Here is a 26,264-nt window from a genome sequence, read left to right on the forward strand (position 1 = left end):
TCCTTAAGTGAGAATTATAACACTTTGTAGGGTTGTCGTGGCATTAAATCAGACGGCGAATATGAGAGTTTTGTAAATTGTAAAGTAGGATGTGTATACAGGTGTTTATAGGTCTCATGAGTCTCACTGCTTTTTCTTTCTGCAGTTAAGGGAATATCAGCTGAAGCACGGCCTTCTTCCTACAGGACCTAAGAAGAAAAGAAAGGTTAAAAATGGCAATAACCCTGAGACACCCAATTCTCATGAGTGTCACTCAGCTGAAGATGTGAGTCTTGGCTAGCCAGGCTTCCAGGAATAGGGGCACTCAGCGGGCAGTAGAGGGTAGTGGTTAAGATTGTGGAAGAAGTGTCAGGTACTGGGTAAGAATTCTGGGTCTGAATCCTACCTCTTTCTCTGCAAGGGACGTAGTGAAGGGCAAACTGTTTCAACTCTTTGGGTCTCTTTTTCCATATCAGTAAAATCCAGGTAGTGTGTCTTACTTACATTTATGATGTTGTTTTTGTATTAATCCCTTAATATAGGGCCCGGTGCGGAGAAAACATTCAGTAAAAGGTAGTTGCTTTTGGACTTTCTGCTCTGGCGGTTTTTCTTATCCCCAGTCTCAGGGGGAAGCCAGGCTGCCAGGCTGTGAGAACAACCACCTGCTATCAGGCTCTCCCTTTAGGAAGCACCAAGAGAGCCCCAGGGTGTGGTGAGGAGAGGCCCAGGTGCTGGATTAGGAGTGTCGAGTCCATCTCTGCCACCAGCTCGCTGGGCGATCTTAGGAAAATCACTTCCTCCCCTGGGCCTTGGTTTCCATATCTGTAAGATGATATTCGTTGTATCAGATCAGTGTCTTTCAAACTTATTTTTTAGCTGTAATCCCCTTTGTTGAAGCAAACGTTTCCTCGAAATTCTGGTTTTTAAAATGGAGATGGGGGTCTGGAGCCCTGTCAGATTCACTTCTATCTCCCTGGGCCCGAGGAGAGGGTCTGATGAGCGGATTCAGAGCTGCACTGGCCAGATGACTTCACTCTATGTGAGTGCATCATTCAGGGGACTTTTCCATCTGTCTGTCTCTGTCGATTTCGGCCTCCGGCAAGTGGCCATTTGGAGAGATGGCACAGGCCATGGTATTGATCCCCTTCTCTTCGCCAGCATTTCGTTTCTTTGAAACCATCTGTTCTTCCTTCCTTGACTCTCTCGCCTCTCTCTAAGCCACTTTTCTCTTTCTCCCCCTGCCCTTGTTTTTCCTTTTCGCCTCCTGTAGATTCAGGACATTCTGAAGGTGCTGGTGTCCGACCTTAACCGCTCCAATGGGGTAGTGCTCCCCCCATTGGACAAGTGGAAGGTGAGGCAGTGCCAAGACCCCTCTCTGGCTTGCTCTCTCCCAGCTGTGCATGTCCCCAAGGCTTTTCTGATTTGGGGGATACTTCGCCTCTGGCTTATTTTATGTTGCTGCCATTAACCCTCAGCCCGTTAATGTTTGCTTTTTCACCTGCTTGGTTGATTGGGTTTTTTTTCCCTTCCCCCACATCTTTTATCATCTTGGAGAAGGCAAGATGTACCTTGAAGGCTAAAGGTAATTTGGGAATAGCTTCTAGAGCAGGTGTGTGGGATATGGGCTTTTTGAGCCTCGAGTTTGAGTGTCCCAGTGGTGCTTTCAGACTAGGAGAGATTAAATAAAACCAGACTTTCAAGTCTTGTCCTGTGGGCATCTGTCCTCAAAAGACCGAGAGACCACAGAGCAGTTTGCGATTTTTCAAATTGACTAATTCATTTTGGTTTGAGTCAGCAACCTAGGGTTACAAAAAAGGGAGTTTGCATTAGAGTTATAGAGATACTAAGGATGTGAAGTTAAACAAACAGATGAGTGACCAGGACATTTCGCCCCAATGCTCTTTGAAAAATCAACTGGACACTTAACCATATTCAGTGGGCCCTTGACAGCAGAGGCACTTGGCTAAGTGCTGGAGAAGATAGGGGAACCAGATAGAATGCCCACTGAGGGAGGCAGGCTCCCCTGAAAGAGGCAAGATAAAGTGTGGCAACATTCCAGATGCTTGGCTGAGGGCGAGGTTGGTTTTAAATGGATTCGAGGTGGAGGGGGTGGCATTTGAGGTTCGTTTGAAGATTAGAGGCGGGTAACGGCCTTCCATATGGAGAGAGAGGGAAATAGGAGTCCTAGGCCGAGGGCGCGGTGCAGGTAGCGGCCAGGGTTATGAGCTCACAGAGCACATCCCAGAAAGTCGAGGAGCCAGGAGATGACCTCTCCCGGACGTGATGTTGGCACTTCCTCCTTCATTAACTTTCTCGGAGGACATCTGCCAGGCCGGAGGAGTAGCGCTGAAATGGGGCCAGGTCCTGTTGGAGAAGGGTGTGGGGAAAGGGGCTGGGACAGGGCACTGCTGGCTGGTGTTAGAGTCTTTTCAGTCATCGGGACTGCTCACGCCCAGTCAGGCAGGCCTCTCCATGCTGTGTGACTCACCTTGTCGACTCAGAGGAGCACCGAGTGGCATGGGGAAGACAGCACAGGCCTAAAGGAGTCCTGAAGCTGAGTATTTACGCTCATGTTCTGCGCCCATGTCCCTCTGTTGTCTTGGAAATGAAGACACAGATTCTCATAGTCCCTTCGTGCTGATTTTAAATCCTCTCTTTATCAGTTACTGTTTCCCACTTAAGTTTTCTGTTCCAATAATGCAGGCCTGTGAATGCAGTATCCTGGGCAGAAATGATAGCATTTCCAGAAGTGGGGAATAATGGAGAAATAAAAAGATTTTTAATGGAGTGGGACATTTGAGGAGAGTGGACAATGTTTATTATTTTTGAACTCCAGACTTAGCTACAGGACTTAAAATTAGGAAATAACTTGGTTGCTCACAGAATAGTCATGTTATGTATATTTAAGTTCTCAGAAAAATACTTTATTTCCCCTTTGGAACTTTCTCGTGTCTAATGCTAGGGATCAATGGGAATCCCAAGATGCCAAGAGGGACCCAGAGCTGGCCAGGGCCCATGGTTGGGAGGGTGCCACCTCCCCCAAAGTATTCTGCCTGTCCAACTCTGAACCCCTGCTCTAGCCTATTAGAGTCAATTATATAGGTTGGCAAGGCAACACTGATTCCAATGTCAAAGGTCACAGTGTGGACAGTAAACCAGCAAATAGCTTGACCCAGCCTCAGCTCCCCCAGGCTCTTTAGCACTCGCTCTAAGATGGGCAGCAGATCAGGGTTTTCAGAGGCCAGGACTGAGGGGTCCAGCAGGCAGTCAGCCCTTTTCCCCCGCAGAGAGGTGCAGCCTCTTCCTCCTGGACCCAACTTCACTGCACAGGTCTTGGCTCCCTAGCACTTTTCCCTCGTCAAGCCTCAGTTTGTCACCCATCTTCCCCATCTCTGCTCACCTGGCCTGTTGGACATTAGCTGTCTAGAGCGGGAGGCTTGGACTAAGTGTCAGGCCTGAGCCTGCAGGGAGGCTGGGTGAGGCTCTGGTAAAGCAGGTGGGTCCAGTTGGGGAAGAGAGAGTGGCTGGTCCTCGATCCCAGGATTGTTCTTCAGGAAGCCAAGCGTCAAAGGGCGGACAGTTACTCCTGGTTTCTCAGGTGGTTTCTTGCTTGGGTAGGTGTTTTGGGACTAGGAGGTTGGGGTGGGGTTACTTTTTACCTCCAAGAACAGGGAGAGTCTTCTAGTTGGCCAGCTTCTTTCCCAGAAAAGGCCTTAGTCAGGCAGACGCAGTCACTGGTTGGTGGGGGAGTGGAGGAAGGAAAGGGGAGCGTGAGGGGAAGGAGGCAGAGCTGCGCTGACCACATCGGCTTCTTCACTGCCACCCTGCACCCGCTGGGGCCCGTAGTGAGGCACAGACAGGCTTTCTGGAAGAACAGTGCCTTCTTCTCCCTGACTCGGCACACCTTCCTCCCACCTGCTGGGACTGCCGCAGCTCAGACCCTGATACTGTCTTTTGCTGAATGCCAGGGAGAACAAGGCCCCCATATGTTCACGAAGGAGGTCGTGCAGAACTGCTCTGAGCTCTGGCTGGCCCGAAGGCTGCAGAGCGGCCTGAGCCCTGGGTGAGCCATAGCCACACCTCAGAGTGGCTTCCAGCATGTGTGACTGTCACTCTGATTGCAGCAACACCTGTCCTACCCGCTCCACACCCTGCATCCATGGCAGTGAGATGTCTTCTTTCCCACATGGCTCCCTAACCCCCTGCTCTGTTCTGTGACAGGCGCCCAAAGACTGCGCCGCTCCTGCAGCACCACCTGCTGATGACACCATGTCACCCGGCGGTGTCACTTCCCCCTGTGCTGGTCCCTCCCGTGTCACTAGCATGGCATCAACTCAGGTTTGTGCCTCTTCTCCCTTTGCCCTCTGCCGCACTGTATGTTCACCCCTCCTCCTCCCCAGAGGACTGGACCCGCTGCGGATTCTTCCCCTTGCTTCAGGTAGCTTGGTTCCTAGGGCCAGGCACCCTTTCTGAGGACTGGGGTGAGGGAGGCCAAGACCAGGCTTTTCCTTAAGGTTTGGGGAGACGGAAGGTTCTCGGAATGAGCTTGCCTCACCCCACTGCTGGGTGATACTTAGTGGAAATTGAATTACCACCTCATGTGTCTCTTCCCAAACAGAACCATGACGCTGAAAATGGTCCTAGTCCCATGGATGGAAGCAAGTGAGTGTCTCCTATGGGGGAGCAGTTCCGAGGCTGAGGGAGTCAGGGCAGGCCACTGCCCGTGACCCCTTCTTTTCCATCGAGCCTCCTACATCCCTGACTCCTGTGTTCATCCCCAGATTCTCATCTACCGAGAGCCTACGTCAGCTTTCTCAGCAGCTCAACGGTCTTGTGTCCGAGGTACCCCAGAAATGGGAACCAAGAGGGGGTCAGAGGGAGGAGGAACATAGAATAGAAACTGAGGCAGAGGTTCCTTTGCGGGTAGAAGACGTGAGAGCAGTCGAGTTGGCTGGGTAATGACTAGTCATTCCTTCTCCGAGTCTCCCCTTCGAAGCTGTGCAAATGAAGGATTTGGACCACGAGGTTGGCTACGTCATTTTATCTCGCTGCACCTCGAAAGCACAGGATGAGAGGTGCTCGAGAGAGGTGAAGGGGAGATAAGAACCAGGAGAGGTTGGCACAGAGGGATTACTGTAGGAAGGGGTCAGCTTAGGCAGAAAAGAAAATTTTGCCAGTCGATGGAGACAGGAAGTCTGCAGGCTTGTCGTGGAGGGAGACAGAGCATCTCCATGTGAGCTCTTTGATCTCTCCTAGTCTACATCCTACATCAACGGGGAGGGCCTAGCATCTTCTGCTAACATAAAGGCTCTGGAGGTGAGTGGCCCTGGACTGGCCCAGTGACCCTGTAGGCCAGCCTCTGCCCCAACAGCGGGGGCTGGGTGCCCCGCTGCCAGCTGAGACAGCCCAGACACCCCCCAACCCTAATGATTGCTCTTTCTACCTCTTCCCCCACCTTCCTCCAACTCCTCCTCTCTGCATGCGCCTCAGAGCCGGTATCAAGAGCTATCTCTAGCCCTGGACTCCAGCAATCTAACAAACAAACAACTCCTTAGCAAGATAGAGGAATTGGTAAGAGTCCAGTGGGGTCCCCTGATTTCACGCTGCCAGTCGGGGGCTCTGAAGAAAGGGCCCGGGGCCCCTGGTGCCAAGGGAGAATGGGGTGCCGGGGGGCTCAGGTCTCAGCTGGAGGGACCCCAGAGCACAGAGCATGTAGCATGGCTCTTTCTCTGGCTGCCCCTTTGCCTGCTCTCTGTTCTTCAGACACCCCTGCTTGAGCCCTCTTTACACCGGCCCTGGTGGCTCTGTTGCCTCTGGGGGAAGCGGAGCTTGACTGTTGTGGTCTGGCTCTGACTCCGCCCCAAACTTGCTCTTGTCTTTGACCTTGAACAATTTACGTCTCCTCTCTGCGCTTCAGTTTCCTGAGAAGGTAGAATTAGAGGGTGTCCAAGGTCCCTTTTAGCTTAGAAAAATCAAAGACATGAAGGTTCTTTTCATTCCTATATCTCTGCTTTTGAGAACAGAACCCTGCCTGTGGTATGTGCTTAGTAAATATTCGTTGAATGAATGCACCTTTCCCAATCACGAGCTGGCAGAAGGGGTAGTCTTTCTTTTCTCAGGCCTCATTTCTAGAGGTTTATGTCATTGTCCTCTCATGGGAATTTCGATTGAGACACTCGTTTCCGTACCTGGGAGCAAAGCTACCCGAGACCCAGAGTCTCTGCTTGGGCGCTTTGAACTTTCCCCGCGAACGTTCCCTTTAAAACCCATTCCTGGCCCCTGCCCGTTTCTCCTTCTCGATCTGGGGAGCATAGCAAAGGGGCCAGCCTCAGTTACCTTTCTTTGACTCTTCCCACAGAAACAACAGAACCAGGAAACTGTGGATCAACTGGAAAAAGTAACGTGGTTTCTTTGCTCGCGATATGGCTGAGGGGTTTGGGGGAGGACTCAGATGCACAGGCCTGTTCTCCCCCGGCCCGCCCCCGGCCCAAAAAAAAAAAAGGCCCAACCCGCCCCGCCCCCGGCCAACCCCCAACCAACCCCCAACCCAAAAAGAAGGCAACCCGGGGGGGGGGGGGGCCCGTCCTGGTGGCATTTTGGGAGCATGTCCCGAGCTGTTTTCTCTCTGCCTCCTCCCAGCAAGATATATTTCTTCTTTCTTCCCACAGGAGAAGGCAGAATGTGAGCAAAAGCGCTTGAAGGAGCAGGGGGCTCTGAGAGAGCAGCTGCAGGTGAGTGGACCGTAGGGTCTCCCCTCATGTCCCCTGGGAGACACTTCTTTCCCTCTTTCTCAGCACTTATTTGGCTTTTCTCCCAAAGGTTCATATCCAGACCATTGGGATTCTAGTGTCTGAGAAGACAGAATTACAGACGGCCCTGTCCCATACCCACCAGGCAGTCAGGCACAAAGCAGGTAGGACTCTAGATGCCCTGTCCCCTTCCGCCCTGGCATGCAGGCCGGCCTCCGGTGGCATTCTTTCTTCGGGCTCCATTTCTGTCATTTCAGGAGAGGTGGAGGATCTTATCTGTCGCCTGAAGTCTTCCCGGCAGCGCATCGCTGAGCTGGAGCGGACGCTGTCTGCTATCTCCACGCAGCAGAAACAGGCGGACAGGGTGAGCCCAGCACCCAACCCGGCCCTGCCACTTGGGGAGTGGGCAGTGAGCCTCAAAGTCCCTTCTGTAGAATGGAGTGTCTCGCTTCCCAGAGGGCAGCTCATGCCATTTCTTACTGCTTTAAGGTCATGCGGTTGTGAGAAGCAGCCGGGGATGAGTTGGTTGCTGTGGGATTTGGGGTGTGCTGTCTCCAGCGAGGCCGGGGTGCAGGGCTCAGAGCCCGGTGCCAGCCCTGCCCTGACTGGCTGTGTGCGGGCCGGGGCCAGGGCGCTAGGTATTTGGGCCGCCCTGGTGCAGAATAGCGTTTTCAGTATGTTATTCTCCATGCAGAAAGGGGAGGAGTGTGTGTGTGTGTGAGAGTTCACAACAACCCAGGGGAGAGGAACAGGCTGGCTGGGAGACGTGGCACTTCTGTGCCTTCTGAATTTGGGGCAATGCGAATGTATCATCCATTCAGAAAATGAACAAAAAGTTGTAATACAAATTTAATTCCCCCTCTCATGCCCCCACCCTAGGAAGAAAATATGGAAAGAATCAGACAGATCCGAATGTCTAATTATAGCTCTAAGTGATTTTAGGCAAGCGAATTAACCTCCAATGCTTTGTGTCATTCACCTGTAAAATAATGATAAGGATAGTGATTGCCTCCTATTGCGATTGTGAGGATTAAAAAGGTTGGCACAGTGCCTGGTAAAGTGCTCAATAAAGGTTCAAGAGTGATGATGATAACAGTAATAACGATAGCAGTATCATCAGCTATCTCTGGGCTTCTGTCAGCCAGCTGTGAATTCGATCTCGGCCTGCCTCTTCCACCCTTACCGAGTTCTTATTAAAAGCAGATGAGAACATGGGCTTGGAAATGCTTTGAAAAAATATACAGTGACTCTGGGTGACTAAGCGTGGCCATGGCATTGCTGCCGTTGCTGTTAGTGTGAGCTGCGTCGTCCGCCTGCCCAGCCCTGACTTGGCCTTTTTGTTTTTTCAGTACACCAAGGAATTAACCAAAGATCGAGATACCCTCAGGCTGGAGTTATACAGGAGCAAGTAGGATGGGGGTTGGGGAGGCCAGGGGGTCCTCGGGCTGGGGGATGTGCTGGGAAGTGGGAGGGATACCAGCTGTGGACATGCGCTAGTCTCAGCTGTGCCACCGACTCATGCTTGGCCTCACGTGATTCTTGTCCTCTCTCTGGCCTGTCATTTGTGACTCTTGATCCTGGGATCCCTTCCAGTGACACTATTCTGTAGTTCTTTGCGAGGGCGATGGGTTGATCAGCACAGTGATCCTTTCTGGTCTTTGTTCATGCCTTTTCCCACTGTCTCTGGCCATAGCAAAGCCAATGAGGACCTGAAGCAGCAGAACTCAGAACTGGAGGAGAAGCTTCGGGTCTTGGCGACTGAGAATTCGGCTATGCAACTCAGGTTTGAGGAGTCGCAAAAAAAGCTGGAGATGTCAGAGCTGCTGCTGCAGCAGGTGAGGGGCTGGAGCCCCAGGGACTACAGGGCAGCTGGGGTCGGGTCTCTCGGGATCATCGTGGGTGGCCCCCACAGGAGCTAGGAAATTCGGATCCTTGTTCTGGTCTTGCCATAGACTCCTCTAGATTTTGATAAAAATACAACTTGAGACCCTCCCCAAACTGTGGAATCAGACCTCAGGGATAAGGCTTTTTAATTTTGTCATTTAAAGCATCCTAGTTGAAAACTATTGTTTTATAGATGACATTTATCAGGCTAGCCCATGAGTCTGTTGACTTCCTCTTGAGGGCCAAGCCACCAGGTAGTCAGCGCGCCTGGAGAGCCCCTCTCCAGTTTTTCTTCACACTGAGCGATACTTTGCCTTCATGTAACTTCCACCCACTGGTCTTTCTTCCCTCCAGAACAGCACAGGAAAAATCTCATCTCTTTCCTAAGACAGATCTGTCTTAGGAAAAGTGTGTGAGCTCCCTGTCCTTCCTAAGATCTTTTCTGAGCTAATCAGCCCGGCTCCTTCAACTCTTGCTCCCTCCTGATCGCTCTCTTCTGGATATGATTGTCAGGGCTCTTTTATGGTCAGGACCCTAGAGTGAAACATGAGTCTCCAATTTGGCCTGGGCAGCAAATGGATTTTAATACCTCCTCGCCTCGCCTCCCATCCATCTGTCCACTAGGGGGCAATCTTTGCGCCTGTTCCTGTGATAGGCAGTCTAATAAACGGTCTACTAGAGATACAAGAAGTTAGGGCTTAAGGGCGCTCCGAAATTCAGGTGGCTGCTCATACTTTTGACCCAACCACTCCATTTTGAGGACCAGCACATGTGTCACCTTACTCATTATAGCCATCTAAAAGGCCATTGGTAAAGGTATACTGAAAGCATGCTGCGTTGATATATAAGACTATGAAACCATTTCAAAAATTAAATATGTCTTATTCATAGCAAAGTGAAAATAAGTTCTAGAACCATATATGATAGGCCCCCAAGACAACACAACTTGTAATGTGCATTAATTAAATTTGTTTGCATATGCATAGAAAGGGTCTGGAAGGGTACACGGGAGATTGGTGGGATTGGGGGGCTAGAGGAAAGGTTGGGAGGACTTTGAACACTTACTGTCTGAATAGTTTACAATGAGTATTTAGTATATATAAACCCTGTGGACATGGCACTAATAACACGAGGATGGAAATCTTTATCGCCCCTGCATTGTACGTTGACCCAAGCTCAGACTCTTTCGGGAGGCGTTGCATGGGTTGCCAGATCTAACCTCATTTTTCACCATCCAGCTTTCCAGTCAGTCTGAAACCCCTGATAGCAAGCAGCAGTTAGAGCAGGCCCTGGAGGAGCGGGCAAAGCTGGAGGCACATGTGGAGCAGGTGAGGCTTTGCAGAGGGAGGGGCGTGGAAGGAGGTTGACCCCAGGTGACCAGGAGCCGGTGAGGCCCAGTGACAGCCCCTGCTAACTTCCATGTCCATTCTGGCAGTTGAAGGATTTGCTGAAGCAACTGCAGATGGAGAGAGACCAGTACGCGGAGAATCTGAAAGAAGAGAATGCCATTTGGCAACAGAGGATGGAGCAGATGTCAGAGAAGGTGAGATGTGACCTTCGGCCCCCCGACCTTAGATAGGTCATTTGATCTTTCTGGGCATCTAGAAAATGGGAATCGTATCGTTTGCTGTGTGCAGCCAGAGGTGGGTGTGCGTGTTTTGTAGGTGGGGGTAGAGAGGGAGATGGTCGCTTGGCTATTCATTTGTCCCCTCCTTCCATATATTCTTTCCCCTGTGCTTTTGGCAGATGTGCAAGTTGAGGGAGGAGAAGGAGCAGAGCGTGAGTCAGGTGCAGGAGCTGGAGACCAGGTTGACCGAACTGAGGAACCAGATAGGTAAGCTGAGGTCAGGGCGATCTGGGAACAGGACTTGTGTCAGGAGAGCTGGTGAGGGTGGCTAAAAAGCCCCCAAGGGGGTGGGTGGATGGAAGGTCATCGTGGCAGCGGAAAGAAGTCTGTTCCAGGAGTTGGCAAGTCTTGCGATCTTTCTGAGCCTCGGTGTCTCCATCTGCAAAAGGATGGCATGCTCACTGCCAACCGAGTTGTCTTGAGCATAAAAATTTAAACAACTCTATCTGAAAGTGTCTCGAAAGATTGAACATCATATGAGTGTGAGGAGCTATCAGCCAGGAAGCCAAGCTTTTGGGTGAGGGGGCCAAGTTAGGAGCCAGGGACCAAGAAGAGGGTGTTTTGAGACTGCAGAGGTTCTTACCGTATGCTTCCTTCCTCAGCCGTTCCCCCACCCCAGCAGCCCCCAGCAGGGCCTTCGGAGATGGAACAGCGGCTGGAAGCCGAGGCCAAGCAGCTACAGAAGGAACTAGAGAGCCTGGCGGGGCAGCTGCAGGCCCAGGTGCAAGACAACGAGGGTCTGAGCCGTCTGAATCGGGAGCAGGAGCAGCGGCTGCTGGAGCTGGAGCAGGCTGCCGAGCGCTGGGGCGAGCAGGCGGAGGAGCGCAAGCGGGTGCTGGAGACCATGCAGAGCGACCGCACGACCATCAGCCGTGCTCTCTCCCAGAACCGGGAGCTCAAGGAGCAGCTGGCCGAGCTGCAGAACGGCTTTGTCAGGCTGGTGCGCCATCCCGCCCGCCCCGCCCTCCCCATCGGTGCAGTGCGAGACGCTTGACCCCTCTGGGCCTCCGTTTTTCCACCTTTAACATGGGGTGCTATGGGCCTTATGTGAAACGGTGCCTATGAAAGCACCGTTTTCATAGGTGACCCCGAGAACCCTCCCCCGATGTGTGCAGGGGGAGCCCTGCTCCCTTCCCTGAGCTGAGGGAGGCGGACACCGTGTGCTGGGGTCTCCAGCCATGTTAGGTGGCCACTGATTGCTTCTCTCTGTCCAGACCAACGAGAACATGGAGATTACCAGCGCGTTTCAGTCGGAGCAGCATGTCAAGAAGGAGCTGGCCAAGAAGCTGGACCAGCTGCAGGAGAAGCTGGAGGAGCTGAAGGAGACGGTAACCCTGCCCCGAGGCTGGGGAGGGCTGGGAGCTGGGTGCCAGCTTCTGGGGATGGAGGCGCTCAGGCAGGGATGAGCCAGGCACTAGGGCCAGAATGAAGCAGTGCCAGCTAGAGAGACACCTGACCCCATGGTTCTTCAGAGCCTGTGACCACTGTGGCCTGCCCTCTGACCTTCAGAGGCGGGTAGCCCTGCGCCACAGGCCATCATCCCCGAGGGAGGCACTGAGCCAAGCTAGAGGAGCAGTGTGCCCGGTGCACGATGGGCGGCCCCTGGCAGTCAGCCCTGGATTCTAACCTCAGCCCCACTGGTCATTATTCACAACGCATCTCTAAGCCTCGGTTTCTTTAACTTAAAAGAGAAATTAGCATTTTCCTCATAGAGGTAGTGAAGATTAAATGAGAATCATACATGTAAAGTATCAGGCATTTAGTGTGCACTTGACAGACAGATGTTGGTCGTTTTTCCACCAGTCTGTGGCCTAAAGTTAGAAAGCACGTTGTCAAGAGGCGTGAGGCTGGGTGAAGGTGACGTGAGGCTATGGGCAAGGGAAGCAGTCACTGAGTCCCTGGAGTGAGGAAGCCAGGGGTCCGGGCAGACGGCGGAGCCCTCAGTGCCCGCCTCAGGCACAGGGTACTATGCCTGCCCTCTGCAAGCTATAGGTCCAGAATCGGGAGGCAAGCCGCCACTTGCCCTCACTCCCTGGGTCTTCCCACAGGTGGAGCTGAAGAGCCAAGAGGCCCAGAGTCTGCAGCAGCAGCGGGACCAGTACCTGAGCCACCTGCAGCAGTATGTGGTCAGTTATCAGCAGCACGTGGCCGCCTACCAGCAGCTGGCCTCCGAGAAAGAGGTGCTGCACAAACAGGTCCTGCTACAGACCCAGCTCATGGACCAGCTACAGCATGAGGACGTTCAGGTCAAGATGGAGGCCGACATGGCCCGCCAAGAGTTGCAGGAGACCCAGGTGAGGGATGTGAGTGCCGGGCTCCTGAGCAGCAAGGTCTGCAACATATGTCCCTTCTCACTCTTTTTCCTGGCCCCTTAGGAGCGCTTGGAAGCTGCCAACCAGCAGAATCACAATCTACAGGCCCAGCTGAGCCTCATGGCTCTGCCTGGGGAAGGTAATTGGGACTCTCCAGAGGGAGAAGATGGAGCCCAAAGATGAGGGAGACTTAGCAGCATAGAACTGAGTTAGAAGGGACCTTTAGGAGACGGTGAATCCTTTTCCCCTGGATACGGGCTGGCCCAGGGTTGCATGGTGAGGTGGGGCAGAGCTGGGCCCCGAGCTTTCTTCCTGGGCCACTCCACCTCCTTGCGGGGTTGTCTGAGGACTCTCCGGCTGTCCCCAACAGGAGACGGAGTGGACATTGAGGAGGAGGACAAGGAGGCTCCCCGGCCAAAGCTGAGCATGCCGGAGGACCTAGAGAGCCCAGAGGCCATGGTGAGCTGACCTCCCTGCCCCTTCCCCGTCCCACCTTCCCGCCTCCCTCTGAGGTTCCTTCCAGACACCCTTCTTACCCTTGGCTTCCACCCTGTGACTTCTCTTGGTCCCCAACCTCCCCTGGGAGCTGATGGTCAGACACCACGTCATCCTCGAACCACAGGTGTGCCTGTGGAGGCCCTGAGAAGGCGGGGGTCCTCTCTGCCTCAAGCCCTTCCCGCTTGTCCTGAGCATGTCCCCACAAAACCACACACGCTCCTCTTGCTCTCAGGTGGCATTTTTTAACTCGGCCTTAGCCAGTGCTGATGAAGAGCAGGCACGGCTGCGTGGGCAGCTCAAGGAGCAGAAGCTGCACTGCCGGCGCCTGGCTCAGCTGGCAGCCCCGTCCCAGCACCCGCTGGAGGGGGAGACCCCAGCCCCCCGCACTGGGGGAAACGGTGTGCCCGCAGAGAGGCACCAGGCCCTCCAGGTGGCCATGGACAAGCTGCAGGTGAGCGAGTCTCCCCCAGCAGTGGACCAGGGAGGACTGGGCTGGGTGGGACTGGACAGGGGGCTGCTGAGCCCCGACCCCTCCTCTCGGCTGCAGGGCCGCTTTACAGAGCTCATGCAGGAGAAAGTGGACTTGAAGGACCGTGTAGAGGAGCTGGAGCATCGCTGCATCCAGCTGTCTGGAGAGACGGACACTATTGGTGAGCGAGGCGGCCAGGACCGGGATGGAGGGCGCCCTGGTGGATGGGGAGCCCCAGCAGCTGAGCCCTGTCCGCCTGCCCGCCCCGCCCCTCCCGCAGGAGAGTACATTGCCCTGTACCAGAGCCAGAGGGCTGTGCTGAAGGAGCGGCACCGGGAGAAGGAGGAGTACATCAGCCGGCTGGCTCAGGACAAGGAGGAAATGAAGGTAGAGGCCCTGACCATCTCTGCAGGCGGGCAAGGGGGCAGGGGTCGGGTGCTGAGCACCTCTCTCTCCAGGTGAAGCTCCTGGAGCTGCAGGAGCTGGTGTTACGCCTGGTGGGCGAGCGGAATGAATGGTATGGCAAGTTCTTGGCGGCTGCCCAGAACCCTGCTGGTGAGCCCAGTGCAGTGGCCCCGGCCCCCCAGGAGAATGTTGCTGCTGACAGCCAGGGTGGTGAGTAGAGCCCCCAGGGTGGGGGGGGGCAGGCAGGCAGGGGAGGGCTCGCGCATCGCTCAGAGCCCTGCCTCCCTCTCTCCAAAGATCTCCATGAAGTGAGCCTTGCTGACAATGTGGAGCCTACTCAGGGAGAGGCCCTGCCGGGCCTGGCTGCTCCCCCTGAGAACCCCACCGCACAGCAGATTATGCAGCTGCTGCGAGAGATCCAGAACCCCCAGGAGCGCCCAGGCTTGGGCAGCAACCCCTGCATCCCCTTCTTCTACCGGGCTGATGACAATGACGAGGTGAAGATCATGGTCATCTAACCGCCTGACACTAAAAGACAAAGCCTGGAGAAGTGGGGCCGGGGCTCTGTCCCCTGCTCTCTGTCCCTTTTCCTCCTTTCCTGGCACCCCTTCCAGGTCAACCCTTCCAGATCACCCTTTCATCCCTAGACTAGCAAGATAGGGCCCCCGAAAAAGGGGTATGATGACCCCCCTGCCTACTTGGGGGAGAAACAGGTATAGGCCCCTTGGCCCCTTGGCCAAGGCTGTCTTAATCTCTGGGCTGCTACTAGTTCCAGAAAAACAAAGAGCCAGAAGTGCAGTATAGGTAGTTTATTTTAAGAGGCTACCTCTCTCGGGGAGCAGGGGCTCCCTGGTGGCCTCCTTACCCCTGCCAAGCGGTCCTTCATTTAGAGGGGCTCATGCATCCTCTGCTCAGAGGCACTTTGGGGCACAAGTGCCCCCCTTGTCCAGGTATACAACTGGGCAGCACTCTCACAGGCCTTGGGACAGTTGGGGCTAACCAAGGCCAGCACAGGCGTAAGCTGGTGGCGGGGTGGGCTCCCTCTCCAGTGTACATACTATATCTATGTAACATTTTGTATATTCCAGGGGTAGGACAGCCCCCTGTATCATAGCAGAGGTCGGAGCTGGCAGATGGGGAGCAGGTTCTATTAAATATTTGGGGATGGGGGAACTTATTTATTGATAGCATAGGACAGAGGAAGGAGGCAGGGATGGGGTGGTACCCAGGTGATTCGACTCCTGTTTGTTTTACTTTTTATTTCAGAATAAATGAATTTAGCCATACTGCTTGGCCTTGTGTGGTCCTGTTTCAGGTCGCTGGGTCCTGGGTTCCGTGCCAAGGGCACTGAACGGGGAGCGGGTCCTGCCAGCAGAGGGCGTCTCAGGGCACCCAGCGGGGTTAGAGATCTGGGCCTGTCACCTGCATGCTGCTTGGTGAAGCCTGGGGGATCCTGAGGGGATTACCAGGGGGCTATAAAGGACAGGCCTGCCCTAATGGCCGACAGACTCAGAAGCCTGACGTAATCCTGGAGAGGGAAAGCAGGGTGCCAGCACCCAAGAGAGCTGACTTCCAGGCCAAGGGGTTTCCATGTCCCTGCCCTGGTGGCCTGTTTGTCCCGTCCCTCCACAGTGCCTGCCCATGCCCCGCATCCTCCCCGCTGGTTGAGTTGGTGGCCCTGTGCCCTAGGGGTCAGGGCAGGGTTCACAGGACAAGGACCTGCTACTCTCCAGGCGCCTTCCCAGTAGGCCTTGGAGAGGACGGGGGCTTGTTTCATACTCCTGACAGCACCCTAGCAATGGCCGGCTGCTGCCCTACCCCTGCACCCCAATGTTCAAACCTTCACCTCTCCCTGGGTGCCACAGAGAACACAAGGCAGCAGAAGACACACTTTCCCATCGTCCAGAAATGGGTTTTATTCTCAGCCAAGAGACAGCAAGACTGGTCGCAGCGAGAGCCACACAGCTGCCGGTACAGCACCCCCACGCTTAGCGGGGGAGGGACAGGAAGGTGGCAGAGTGGGGCTGGCTGTCCACGGGCTGGGCATGACAGGGAGGCTCACTGGAGGTGGCACACTTTGGAGGGGGATGTCAGGGTGACAGTGTTCCCTTGTAGTTGGGCCACAAGACTCCTCAAGGACAGCACGGTGATTCCCAGCGCTAGAGGCGAGGCTATGGCGGCCACGTGTATGTGTGTGAATATATATATATATATGAGTATTTATAGATATTTATAGAACGGAGCAGGAGCAATACCACAGAGGGGCACAAGTTTCACCAACGTCACGCTGGGTGTGTCAGCTCACCACTACAAAAGACTAAGTCACAGATGAAGAGGGAGGCTTTGGGGCTGGGGAGCCACTGTCAAGTCACAGAACAGCCGTCCAGGCAGGCTTGGAAAGGGAGCTCTCCGAGGAATAGAAGGGATCTGGTTAGAGGTCGAAGGGGGGCCTGGGGCTCTCAGGACGGGATGGACTTGCCTGACCCGATCGGCTGGCAGTTGGAGAGAAAGCAAAGAGAACGGGGGAGAGAAGGAGGGAGAGAGCTGGTAAGGCAAGGGCAGCCAAGCCCGGCAGGGGTGGGCGGGGAGGGCAGGGGGAGAAGACACAAGTGAGGGTGTGGGCAAGGGTTCCGGAGTAGACAGAGACGGGAAAGGGAAGGTGGACAGGAGGAGCTGGAGATGGGCAGGGGCCAGAGCTTCACGGGGGTCTGGGGTGGGGTCCGGGCTGGAGGCTGAGGCAGCCTTCCCCCTGCCACGCACGCTGGTCTCTCACACACCACCAGGCAGTGCACCCACAGTTCCAGACATATGCTCAGCCCCCCTCTGTTCCCTGTTCTCTGACCCCCTGTTTTTCATCCCACTGGCCCAGGGCCACCACTCGCCTCAGGGAGTATGGGGCTGTGAGCCCCATGCCACGGCCACCAGGCCTGTTGGAAAGACAGGAGAAAGAACACTGTTTGAACCGGGAGAACAAAGCTAAAAGGATGGCTGGAGGGAGCCCTGGAGGCCCCTCTGGGTGGGCAGAAGGCCCAGGAGCCCTCTGGGGGGACCCTGGGGAGGCAGGGAGGGCAGGTAGCTGGATGCCAGTGGCCAGAGGTTTATAAGTCTAAGAGGGGAGCCTCAGCTGGTCGGGGGACTGCAGGTCGCGTAGGTGAGGCTGGGCCCTTCCTGCTGGGGAAAAGCAGAAGAGCAAGAGTCAGCGGCAAGGGCAAAGTGGCAGGTGTGTCCCCTGGGTGAGTTCTGCGGCATAGCTGGGGTAGAACTCAGACACGCTGACTTGTCCAGGTCAGCAGACACTGTCATCCCCTTGGCTGAAAAGTGTAGGTCGCCCCTAGGAGCAACAGGCCCAGGTTCATGAGCCCATGGGCTGGCTGTGGCGCTTTTCCTGGGACCAAAGATGCTGCCTTCGGTCGTGCACTAGCAGGTATGATAACTCCGAGGAGGTAGGGGAGGGGCTGTGGGCCCTGCCTTGCCTGTGAGGTGTGCTGTGGGCTGATGGTGTGGATAGGGCCTTTGGGCTTTCAGACATTATCAAACAACCAGAGCCTTCGCCCCAGATCGCTGCTCAGTTGCTGGCACGATAGAGGTGGGACTCTGACCTCCTCTGCCCTATCGTGGATTCGGTCCCCAAAGAGCCCCAGCAGCAGGGCTCAGATTGGGGAATGAGTATGGCACCCCCAGGGTGAAGTTCCAAGGCCTCTGGCTGCCTGAGTCCCGCCCCACACACAACCCCCTCCAAGGCTCCCTGCCCCTGCACCATAAACCACGACCTCTCTGCCCTCTGACAGCTCCGGAGAGCACCTATGTCTGCCAGCTTGGGTGCGGAGCCTGTCCCAAGAGCTCCCCAGGCTCAGCCATGGAGGTCTTGAGCAGTGGCACTGAGTCCCGAGGCTTGCTGAGAAGGGAGGTGAGAGAGCCAGCTGGCAGTGAGGACAGAAGGAAGAAAGAATAAGTCTGGAGTTGCAGAAGGGAGAGGAGGGGAGCCTGGCTCTGAGGTCCCGGGTGTACCACCCAATGTGGAGCTGGTGCAGCAGGGGACAGACACACTGTTCATGCAGCAGGCCGAGAGGCATGTACCTACCGTGGCTGACACTCCTCAGGGGTCACTGATAGTGATTCTGAAAGACAGCACGAAATCAACATGGCAGTTCACACGCACGGATGGGGCAGGCCTGGGGGTGGGGGACACGCACACGCACACGCCCGGGCGTGCACACACATGCTGTGAGGCCCCAAGGCCCCGCATGCACACACTGACACACATGCCCACAAACAACACGCATACACCTCCCCCACCTCCCACTGCCCAGTACCCCCACTGGCCGGCACGTGCAGCACGGGTCTGGGGCATGCAGCCACTTGGCACACTGAAGCACACGCGTGGGCCGAGTTACAACACAGAAGCTCGCCCGCATACAGGAGGCATTTGCACCAGCTCCCTGCACACTCGTGTCTGGTGTGCTCAGAGGGCCACCTGCAATGCTCCAGAAGGGACAGGTTTTGCTTTCTTAAGGTCCAGCTGTCATTTCTCTGTCCAAGAGCCTTCCGTGGCTCCCTACTGCCCACAGTATTGAGTCCCGACAGGTCAAACTCTTCTGCGGCCTTGGAAGGTTTTCCAGCCTGCCCCACCTTACCCGTGGCAACCTTTGCTTATTCTTCCTCATTCTATCTGCACTCTGCTCCGGCCAGTGGCTCTCCTCAATGCAGCCCACACCAAACCTGGGCCTACACTGCCACTCCCTACCCAAATGCCCCCCACCTCCTTACCACCTGAGTCTTAATCAGCCCTAAACATCAATGAAGTCAAGCTGCCTTGAAGCTCCCCCAGACAGCTCTCTTCCCCAAGGCGGGGCCATGATTTGTTTCTCGTATGTTAGCAAGTATGGAGTTAGAGCAGGTACCAAGTCTTACAGTTCCCACATGTCACACCTCAGCACAGACGTGGGCATGTCAAATGCCCTTAAGAATCTGAACTCACGTTGGAAGTTAGCCAAGTGCTCTTAGAGCCACCTTGCAGTTAATGCAGCACCCCTCTAGCCATTCTCTCCCTTGATCCCCACACCAACCCTGGGAGAAAGGCAGAATGTTAATTATCATTTGATAGAAGGGAAACTGAGGCTCTGGAAGGAAAAGTGACTCGCCTAAAGGCCCAGGTGAACCAGAACCTCCAGACTCCAGTCCAGTGATCCTGACCAATACCAGGCACCTGCTTTACTCCATCTACTTTGGTCATCAGTCACCATAGAGCAAGCCCCATCTCTGCTTCATTTTGGGTTCATGGAAGCTAGACCCATGGCCCGACCCTCCAGCCACCTGGAACACAAATGAATGCTATTGGCCTGAAGTGTCCTTCCTCAGAAAAGAGGGAAACAGGGCAGACTGAGTTAAATACCCGAGTGAGCTTCCTCGAAAGAGGGTCGTGGATCAAGAAGGCCAAGCCAAGGGATGAGGTAGAATCCTTTTCCCTGGAAACCTCTGGGAAAGGGGCAGCCTTCACCCATGCCTGCCCCACACCCACCATGTTGGTCTAGGCAAGGCAGGGCCAGAGGCAGGGAGAAGGAAGAAAGCCATCGGGTTGTCCCATGGCTCCCATACCCCCTTCCCAGCTGCTCCATGTCTGACCCTACTGCCTGGGTGCCATTCTTACACTCTCACACCTGTGTGCACGCCCACACACACATCACACACACATCACACACACCTTGTTGATCACACAGTCACAGCCCGGCCTCTGTTTCTGTGGGCCAGAGGTGGGACACCCTCCTGGGACTGCTCAAAGGAGTCAGGACTGGGAAGTGGAGACATCAGGGTAGCCCTGAGTGTAAGCGAACAAAATCTACACTTCAGGAGAGGATCTGGGTTCAGATCCTTAGACTTAAAGTAGGCTCACTAGGGGCTGGGAGAGAGAAGTAGAGGATGAACGGAGAACGGAGAACGGAGAGCGAGAAAGGGAGAAAGAAGGAGGAATACAATGTGTGGGAGACAGTGGAAAAGGAAGGAAGCGCCATGCAAATGCTGGAAAGAAGGAGGCAGGTGGGATGAGTCCCACAGCCCCCTCCCCAGAAACGACCACCTCCGGGACTCAGCGCCTGGGGGCCAGGCTCCGCCAGCCCTCGACCTCCCGTGGCTCTGGCACCCACCAGTGCCTTGGATGGAGAGGGCCGGTTCTGAAGGCCAGGGCCAATGCTCCAGAATCCGGACCCATCTCCCTCCCGGGCCACGCCCACCCGGCGGTCTCTGCCGCCGCCGCTATCAGCCCTTACTCACCTGGGGACCCCGGGCGGGGCGCGGTTGGGGCGCGAGGGCACCTGGGGGGGAGGACCGAAGGGGTCAGGGGAAGCCCCCGGCCTGGAGGGCACGGGGGGCGCCCCCCCCAGGGCGGACCCAGCAGGCGGAGGCCCAGGAGCAGGGCCCCGCGACCCGGGCCGGGCTGGGGGCACGGCGGGGGCTCTGCGCTGCGGCGTGGGGCTGGACGTGGGTGACCTGCGGGCGACATCGAGCGGAGGACAAGGAGGGGAGAAAGATGAGCGGTTCCGCCCCACCCTGAGGCCCCGCCCCGAGGCCAGTGCGGCCACGCCCATGCGCGCAAGCCCCGCTTCGCCCTAGGTAACGCCGGAGCTTAAGCCCCGCCCCCAGTATCTCCAACTTTCCGGCTCCACCCCGCCCCGCAGCCAGCGCTCCACGGCAAGCCCCGCCCCGCAACAAGCCCCGCCCCTCTCTAAGCTCCGCCCCTCGCTCCAAGTGGGAGCCGCCCCGGTGACGCGGGCGCGCCACTGCCCGGTCCCGGCCCTCCTCCCGCGGGCCCCGGGTTGGGGGGCTTTGGGGCCGTGGGGGCCAGCCCTGATACCTGCGTCCAGCCGGTACGCTCTGCACCTGCAGCCAGGAGTCGTCCACAGGCGGGGGCATGGGCGTGCTGACGGTGGTCGTGTTGATGTCGCCGATGATGCTGAGCGCCTCCTTCAGTGCGTGGTACATGCGCAGCATCTCGTCACGTCGCTGTGCCTGCTCAGCCGACTCCTCCATCAGTGTGTTCTGGTCCCCGCACGAGTAGAGGTTGGCCAGCAGCTCCGAGAAGATGAATTCCTTGGTCTGCATGCAGGCGGGCAAAGAGAGGAGGGGGTTGGGTGGGACCTGACACTTCTCTGCCCGCCCTGCCGTTTCCTGCAAGAATTGTGAGCTGGCCTGGAAGATTCACGAGAGGCTCCACCTAATCTCGGAGATCTCCCCTGCTTCAGCCTCTACCCAACCCCCGACCCTTGTTCTTTTCCGAGATGTTCCAGAGGAAAAGTGACCCGTTTAAGGCCACAGGTCTGGAAGGACACTCAGGGTCTATCGTATAACTAGGACGCATCTTTAGTCAGTTTTTTTTCAGCCTCAGTTTCCTCATCTGTAAAATGTGATAGTTACACCCTTCTCAAGGACTTGCATGCTCCACTGGACCAAAATAAGGATGATGACAGTTTAAATTTTTCTGAGCCCTCCTGTAACAGGTGTAAATGTGTCTGGATTGGGGGAGATGTGAGTCTCTATTGCATAGAGGGTGTGTTAACGTTCTCACTGAACTCTCTTGGTGCTACTTGGCCTAGGCTCTTGGTCATTCGTGGAGAGATGCTGAGGTTTTTTCTGCCATAAGCCTGTGTCTTACTTATTTGTTATTCATATCTATGTTGAGCCCCTCCTACATGCTAGGCACTGTGTTGCTATGCACTTTTATTCATTTAATTCTCAACTCTATTATCCATATTTTACAAATAAGGAAACAGGCTCAGAGAGGGTAGTTCATTTGCTCAAAATCATACCGGGAATCTGTGGCAAAGCCAGGATTCCATCACAGTTCTAATCCTCCAGGCACCATGTTTTTGCACCTAGCCACAGAGGGTAGTAGTTATGTGGAATATGTATTTCAAAACATGCCCTGGGAGTTCTCAAAAGTCGCAGATTCCTAGCGCCTTCTAGAAAACATTTAAGCATGTTGGAAACAACTTGGGTAAGTGAATCTACAAAATAAATAGTATATGAAACTCACATTATATTTCTATTGTGTGGACCCATGCCTCTCTCCCTAGACCTGGTCCCATGGCGCTGGCTCGTGCTTCCCCCAAGCTAACCTGGCCACCCACCTCCCTGGTCCCACAAGAGCATTGTCCCCACGTGGCAGGGCACCCACATTGTTGATCATGAGGTGCATGATGGTCTTAGGCATGAGGTCCCGCACGGTCTTGTTGACGATGGCCATGTACGAGTCCACCAGGTTCCGGATGGTCTCCACCTGCCTTTCCAGCTGTGGGTCCATGGAGTGCATGAAGCTGTCTGAGCCATTCTCCTCGGTCTCACTGGCCTGCCATCAAGATCAGAGGGCATCAGGGTGGCTGGTCCCTGGAAGCCAGGTTCCAGTGATTCTCCAGGATCTCAGCCTCTCCCCTCCAAATGTGCTTGGAACACTGAGGCCCAGAGAGGAGCAACTGGCCTGAACACACAGACAGTGCTGCCCCAGACGCTATGAGTCTCTGGGCTCTGCTTGCCCCTGTGCCTCTCAGGACCCCAGACTCTCGTTCAACCTCATCGCAGCTCTGACGCTAGTGCCTAGAATTTGCCTCAGCTTCCCAGCCCATAAACTAGGAAAGCACATCTCCAGGGTTTCTTCCTGATTCAGAGGACCTGGCCAGCGGGGGTGCCAGACTTGAGATGCCTGGCAGAAAGTGAGGGAGGGGCACACTTACTTTCTCCTTGTCCTGGGAAGCCCACATCAAAGCCATAGAGGTCACCACACCAGCATTGCCACCACCGCCGCCACCAATGAGCACAGCAGAAGCAGACACACAGGAAAAAGGGAGGGATTAAGTGAACCTAGGGCATGGCACCCTAAGTCTAAGGCACTTCTAGATGTTGTCACAGTGAAAGAGGAGAGAAAAAAGAAGGCAGCCACAAGAAACCACCATCATATGAAGGGGACGCGGGACATGCCATCTGTGGCGGAGGAGGGAACCCATAAAACTGCCATTGGAGAAGGATGGGAGGAAGGCTTAACCCCATGGCAGGGAGGGTGAGGCCCCTGCTATTTCTGAACCCAGTGAGGGTTCAACAAACATGGGATGAGTTGGCATCACAGAGGATGGTGCCCTGGGCCCCTTATTGTAAGCAGGTTGTTGCCCGCCCCCCGCCCGGTTACTCACCCCAACACGCTCAGGGTACACGCCAGCCCTCAAGAAGGAGGCCTTCCAGCTATCCACCTCCTCCTGTGTCTCGCAGGCCAATTCCAGCTGCCGATAATCCTTGTAGACATTTCTGCAAGATGGGGCAGGTGGTGAGGGGAGATGGGGTGAAGCTCATTCGCCTTGGTGGTCAAGGGCATGCATGGACTGGGGTCACAATGCCTGGGTCCAGTCCTGGCTTTCTCATTTCCCAGCTGGGTGACCCTGGGCAAGTCCTATCCTCTCTCCAAGCCTCAGTTTCTCATCTGGAAGATGGCTTGACAATAACAATTTCTTCCTTCTAGGGTCATTGTGAGAATTCAGTAGTTTGAAATACTCTAGTAGCAAGGGACTAAGCCTTCAATAAAGGGGCATCAGTGACAATGCAGCTCCTGGCTTGCGCCTCAGCCCACCCTGGCTCCCTCCCTGGCTCTCTTGGGGTTCCTCTGATGGCACTTGTACTAAACCCTCACCTCTGAGTAGGAGAAAGCCCATTAGTCGGCCCTGGGTTGGGAGGGAAGAGGCTCGGTACTGCCGCTGGTCCCCCTGGGCACCGAGCAACATGAGAAGGGGACCAAGCCTGCCTGAGGCTCTTCTTTGTCCCCAGTGCCTGGCAGAGTGTCTTACACAGAGCAGACACTCACCAAATGACTGTGGTAGGATAGGAGGGGAGGAGGGAGGGAGGAAAGGAGAAGGAACAGAGAGATGGAGGGAGGGCACGCGGGAAGGAGATCTTGACTATTTGTCAAATGAATGACTTGCTGTGGGGCTTGGGGCAGGTGTCTCTCCTTTCTGGATCTGTGTACCCTGTTTCTCCTCAGTGGGAGTAGTTTGAGGCTTGCAGGGTCTGGGGCCTACAGCTCTGGCAGGGGGCAGACAGGTACCTCTGCTCCGTGTTGAACAGGGCAAAGATGTGCTTGCTTGACATGAAGCCCTTTTCCACGTCCCTCAGCTTCAGGTTGTCCACGGACAGCATGTATTTCTTCTCTTTCTCCTGTGGGTAGAGCCATGGATGAGGTTGGCACTGCTCTCTGCCACACGTCACTCCCTCAGAATGCTCCATGCTACAGGGTACCTGGGGCTGTGGACCCTCAGAGTGGCCCCAGGCTTCTGGGTAGCTGTCACTCGCACTGTACAGGAGCTGCCTGACGAAAGCCTGGCCATGGAGCCCTGGGCCTGCTGGGGACCCCTAGCTCCCAGTGGCATTCAAGCCTTTCCCACTACTTCTGCCTACCCGCCAGTGCCCACAAGCCCAGAGTGGTGAGGCCGAAGGTTGCTCTCCCATCCTGCCTCAAGAAAGCCCGGGATGCAAGCCAGGCCAGCCCCAGCCAGGGACCCCTCACTGGAGCCTCCCTCGCCCCCGGCCTGGCTGCAGGGCCTGCTTTGGATAAGGCTCTGACTTCATTTCCTGACTGTAGAGACAGGAAGGGGGGCCACCAGCCCCACGGCTTCGAAGGGCTGGCTCAGCCCACTCCCCCCAGACACCCATGTGTTAGCAATCAGCCACACGGCACAGGCCTGGAGATGGTGAGTCTCTGTGTGCAAACGTGTATGGTTGTGTGTGTGTGTGTGTGTGTGCAAACACATACAAGCCCGAGCACACATCCTATCACCATTATGTGTGTGCGCCCATGAGTCTGTGTTGCATAGATAGATATGTGTGTGTACATGTGTGTCTGAGGAGGTGCCCAGCACGGCTATGTGTCTGCGTGAGCATGTCTTTGTGTCCATGAGGTTGTGTGCACATTTTTGTAGATGAGTGTGGCAACTGTGAATGTCTAAGTGTTTGCACGAATGTGCCTGTTGGACACGTACAATGAATTCACATATTTCCGTGCACATAGTTTGTGTCACAGGCTGCATACGTTTGGTTTCTCTAGTGGTCTGGGAGGAGTTGCGTGTATCTGTGGACGGGCATGTGGGTGCCAGGCCTCTGTGCACGCGTGTATGCCTGGTGCTGGCCGACATGTCTGCAGGCTGCTGTGTCAAGGGGAGGGGCCCGGGATCTCGGGAGGAGGGACCCCAGGATAGGGCTCTGGGAGGAAAGGAGAGGTTTCTGTTGCCTTTACCCCATTTGCCCACCCAGCACCACAAGATCCATGCCAGTGTGGGGGGAGGGGTGGTCTCCGTGGATCTCTGGGACCCTGGGCTTGGACAGAGGCCTCACCCTGGATCTCAGGTGGGGGCCTGTGTTTAGGGGGACCTTGCTCTCCCACCCTTGCATCATTCTGCCCACCTCCCTCTGCCTCCCGCGCCCGCCTGGCCCATCCAGCCACATAAAGCTCTCTTTATGCCAGGCGGGCGGCCGGGAGCCCCGGAGGGTGGCTGGGGGAGGAGAGAAGGAAGTTGCACACACGGCCAGGGAACATCTGGAAGCATTCGAGGGAGGCCCCTCCAACACCGCCCTGCGTTCTGGGGTTGGACACTAGGCAGGAGTGGCCTCCTCCCCCCACCCCTCCTTTCCGGCTGGCCGGCCCCCTCCCCAGGCCCCTCCTTCCCGGCCACAGCTCCCTCTCACCCCTGCCACGTCAAAGGAGACAGAAGGGGAGCCGGGAGCAGAGAGGGGACCTGGAGCTGGCTGGGATGGGGATAGGGACCTTGGATCTCCAGGGATGGGGCTGAGGCTCCCCCCCGACGACCAACACTGCCGCCCGGACAGACCAGAGGACACGTCCACTCCGTCTACCCAGTGTTTAGACTATCTGTTCAGGACTCCCAAATTGTACAGTAGTCTGCACATTGGTTAGGCTGGCTGGGTTAGATCCTCGGCGCCGCTGGAGAGCTCAACCGAATCCCACCACCCCAGAGCTGGAGCCTGGAGCCGGGACAGGGTTGTGGGGGGCACGGGGGGGTGGGTGCTGGGAGGAGGCACAGAGGGATGGGGTGCCATCCTGCTGTGGGATGGGGTGGGGGGTGCCGATGGGTGGCAAAGGAAGCCTGAGAAGATGGGGGGAGGTCAGTGAGGGCTGGGGATGAGGGCGGCTGCATGTCTGCTCATAGGGTCACCCAAAGACCAGAATGCTGGCAGCTGGGGGGAGAAGGGGGACAGATCACCCTCCCCCCAGCTGGGACCACCTCCATGTCCCCAGATGTTCTAGTGCAAAAATCCACTCACACCAACACACACACACACACACACACACACACACA

General features: G+C 55.7%; 2 protein-coding genes across 10 annotated transcripts in view; one reads left to right on the top strand and one right to left on the bottom strand.

Moving 5' to 3' along the window:
- GOLGA2 (golgin A2) overlaps positions 1-15,209 on the top strand; it is a 17,237-nt gene extending 2,028 nt beyond the window's left edge. The window contains exons 1-27 of one of the 4 annotated variants that reach the window (XM_011364199.2): positions 146-265; positions 856-1,018; positions 1,250-1,330; positions 4,201-4,317; positions 4,598-4,641; positions 4,761-4,821; positions 5,236-5,295; positions 5,470-5,550; positions 6,338-6,376; positions 6,648-6,710; positions 6,799-6,892; positions 6,986-7,092; positions 8,078-8,136; positions 8,422-8,563; positions 9,851-9,940; positions 10,048-10,155; positions 10,359-10,446; positions 10,842-11,179; positions 11,454-11,567; positions 12,288-12,533; positions 12,615-12,690; positions 12,922-13,010; positions 13,282-13,500; positions 13,597-13,699; positions 13,799-13,905; positions 13,977-14,133; positions 14,221-15,209. In XM_011364199.2, the coding sequence (XP_011362501.1) occupies positions 908-1,018; positions 1,250-1,330; positions 4,201-4,317; positions 4,598-4,641; positions 4,761-4,821; positions 5,236-5,295; positions 5,470-5,550; positions 6,338-6,376; positions 6,648-6,710; positions 6,799-6,892; positions 6,986-7,092; positions 8,078-8,136; positions 8,422-8,563; positions 9,851-9,940; positions 10,048-10,155; positions 10,359-10,446; positions 10,842-11,179; positions 11,454-11,567; positions 12,288-12,533; positions 12,615-12,690; positions 12,922-13,010; positions 13,282-13,500; positions 13,597-13,699; positions 13,799-13,905; positions 13,977-14,133; positions 14,221-14,441 (3,015 nt within the window). In that variant the 5' untranslated portion in view covers positions 146-265; positions 856-907 and the 3' untranslated portion in view covers positions 14,442-15,209. Of the gene's footprint in view, positions 1-145; positions 266-855; positions 1,019-1,249; positions 1,331-4,200; positions 4,318-4,597; positions 4,642-4,760; positions 4,822-5,235; positions 5,296-5,469; positions 5,551-6,337; positions 6,377-6,647; positions 6,711-6,798; positions 6,893-6,985; positions 7,093-8,077; positions 8,137-8,421; positions 8,564-9,850; positions 9,941-10,047; positions 10,156-10,358; positions 10,447-10,841; positions 11,180-11,453; positions 11,568-12,287; positions 12,534-12,614; positions 12,691-12,921; positions 13,011-13,281; positions 13,501-13,596; positions 13,700-13,798; positions 13,906-13,976; positions 14,134-14,220 lie in introns of those variants that run through there. The other 3 variants (XM_011364198.2, XM_011364200.2, XM_011364201.2) reach the window with 3 other exon arrangements.
- Positions 15,210-15,339: 130 nt separating this feature from the next.
- DNM1 (dynamin 1) overlaps positions 15,340-26,264 on the bottom strand; it is a 42,097-nt gene continuing 31,172 nt past the window's right edge. For 2 of the 6 annotated variants that reach the window (XM_011364206.2, XM_011364203.2), the window contains exons 16-22: positions 23,999-24,108; positions 23,097-23,208; positions 22,644-22,655; positions 22,091-22,261; positions 20,771-21,012; positions 20,191-20,406; positions 15,340-16,415 (exon numbers count right to left, since the gene is read on the bottom strand). In XM_011364206.2, coding sequence (XP_011362508.1) covers positions 16,355-16,415; positions 20,191-20,406; positions 20,771-21,012; positions 22,091-22,261; positions 22,644-22,655; positions 23,097-23,208; positions 23,999-24,108 — 924 coding nt within the window. In that variant the 3' untranslated portion in view covers positions 15,340-16,354. Of the gene's footprint in view, positions 17,095-19,693; positions 19,696-20,190; positions 20,407-20,770; positions 21,013-22,090; positions 22,262-22,643; positions 22,656-23,096; positions 23,209-23,998; positions 24,109-26,264 lie in introns of those variants that run through there. The other 4 variants (XM_011364204.2, XM_011364207.2, XM_011364205.2 and 1 more) reach the window with 3 other exon arrangements.

Source organism: Pteropus vampyrus, unplaced genomic scaffold (genome assembly GCF_000151845.1).
Source record: "Pteropus vampyrus isolate Shadow unplaced genomic scaffold, Pvam_2.0 Scaffold95, whole genome shotgun sequence".
Lineage (NCBI taxonomy): Eukaryota > Metazoa > Chordata > Mammalia > Chiroptera > Pteropodidae > Pteropus > Pteropus vampyrus.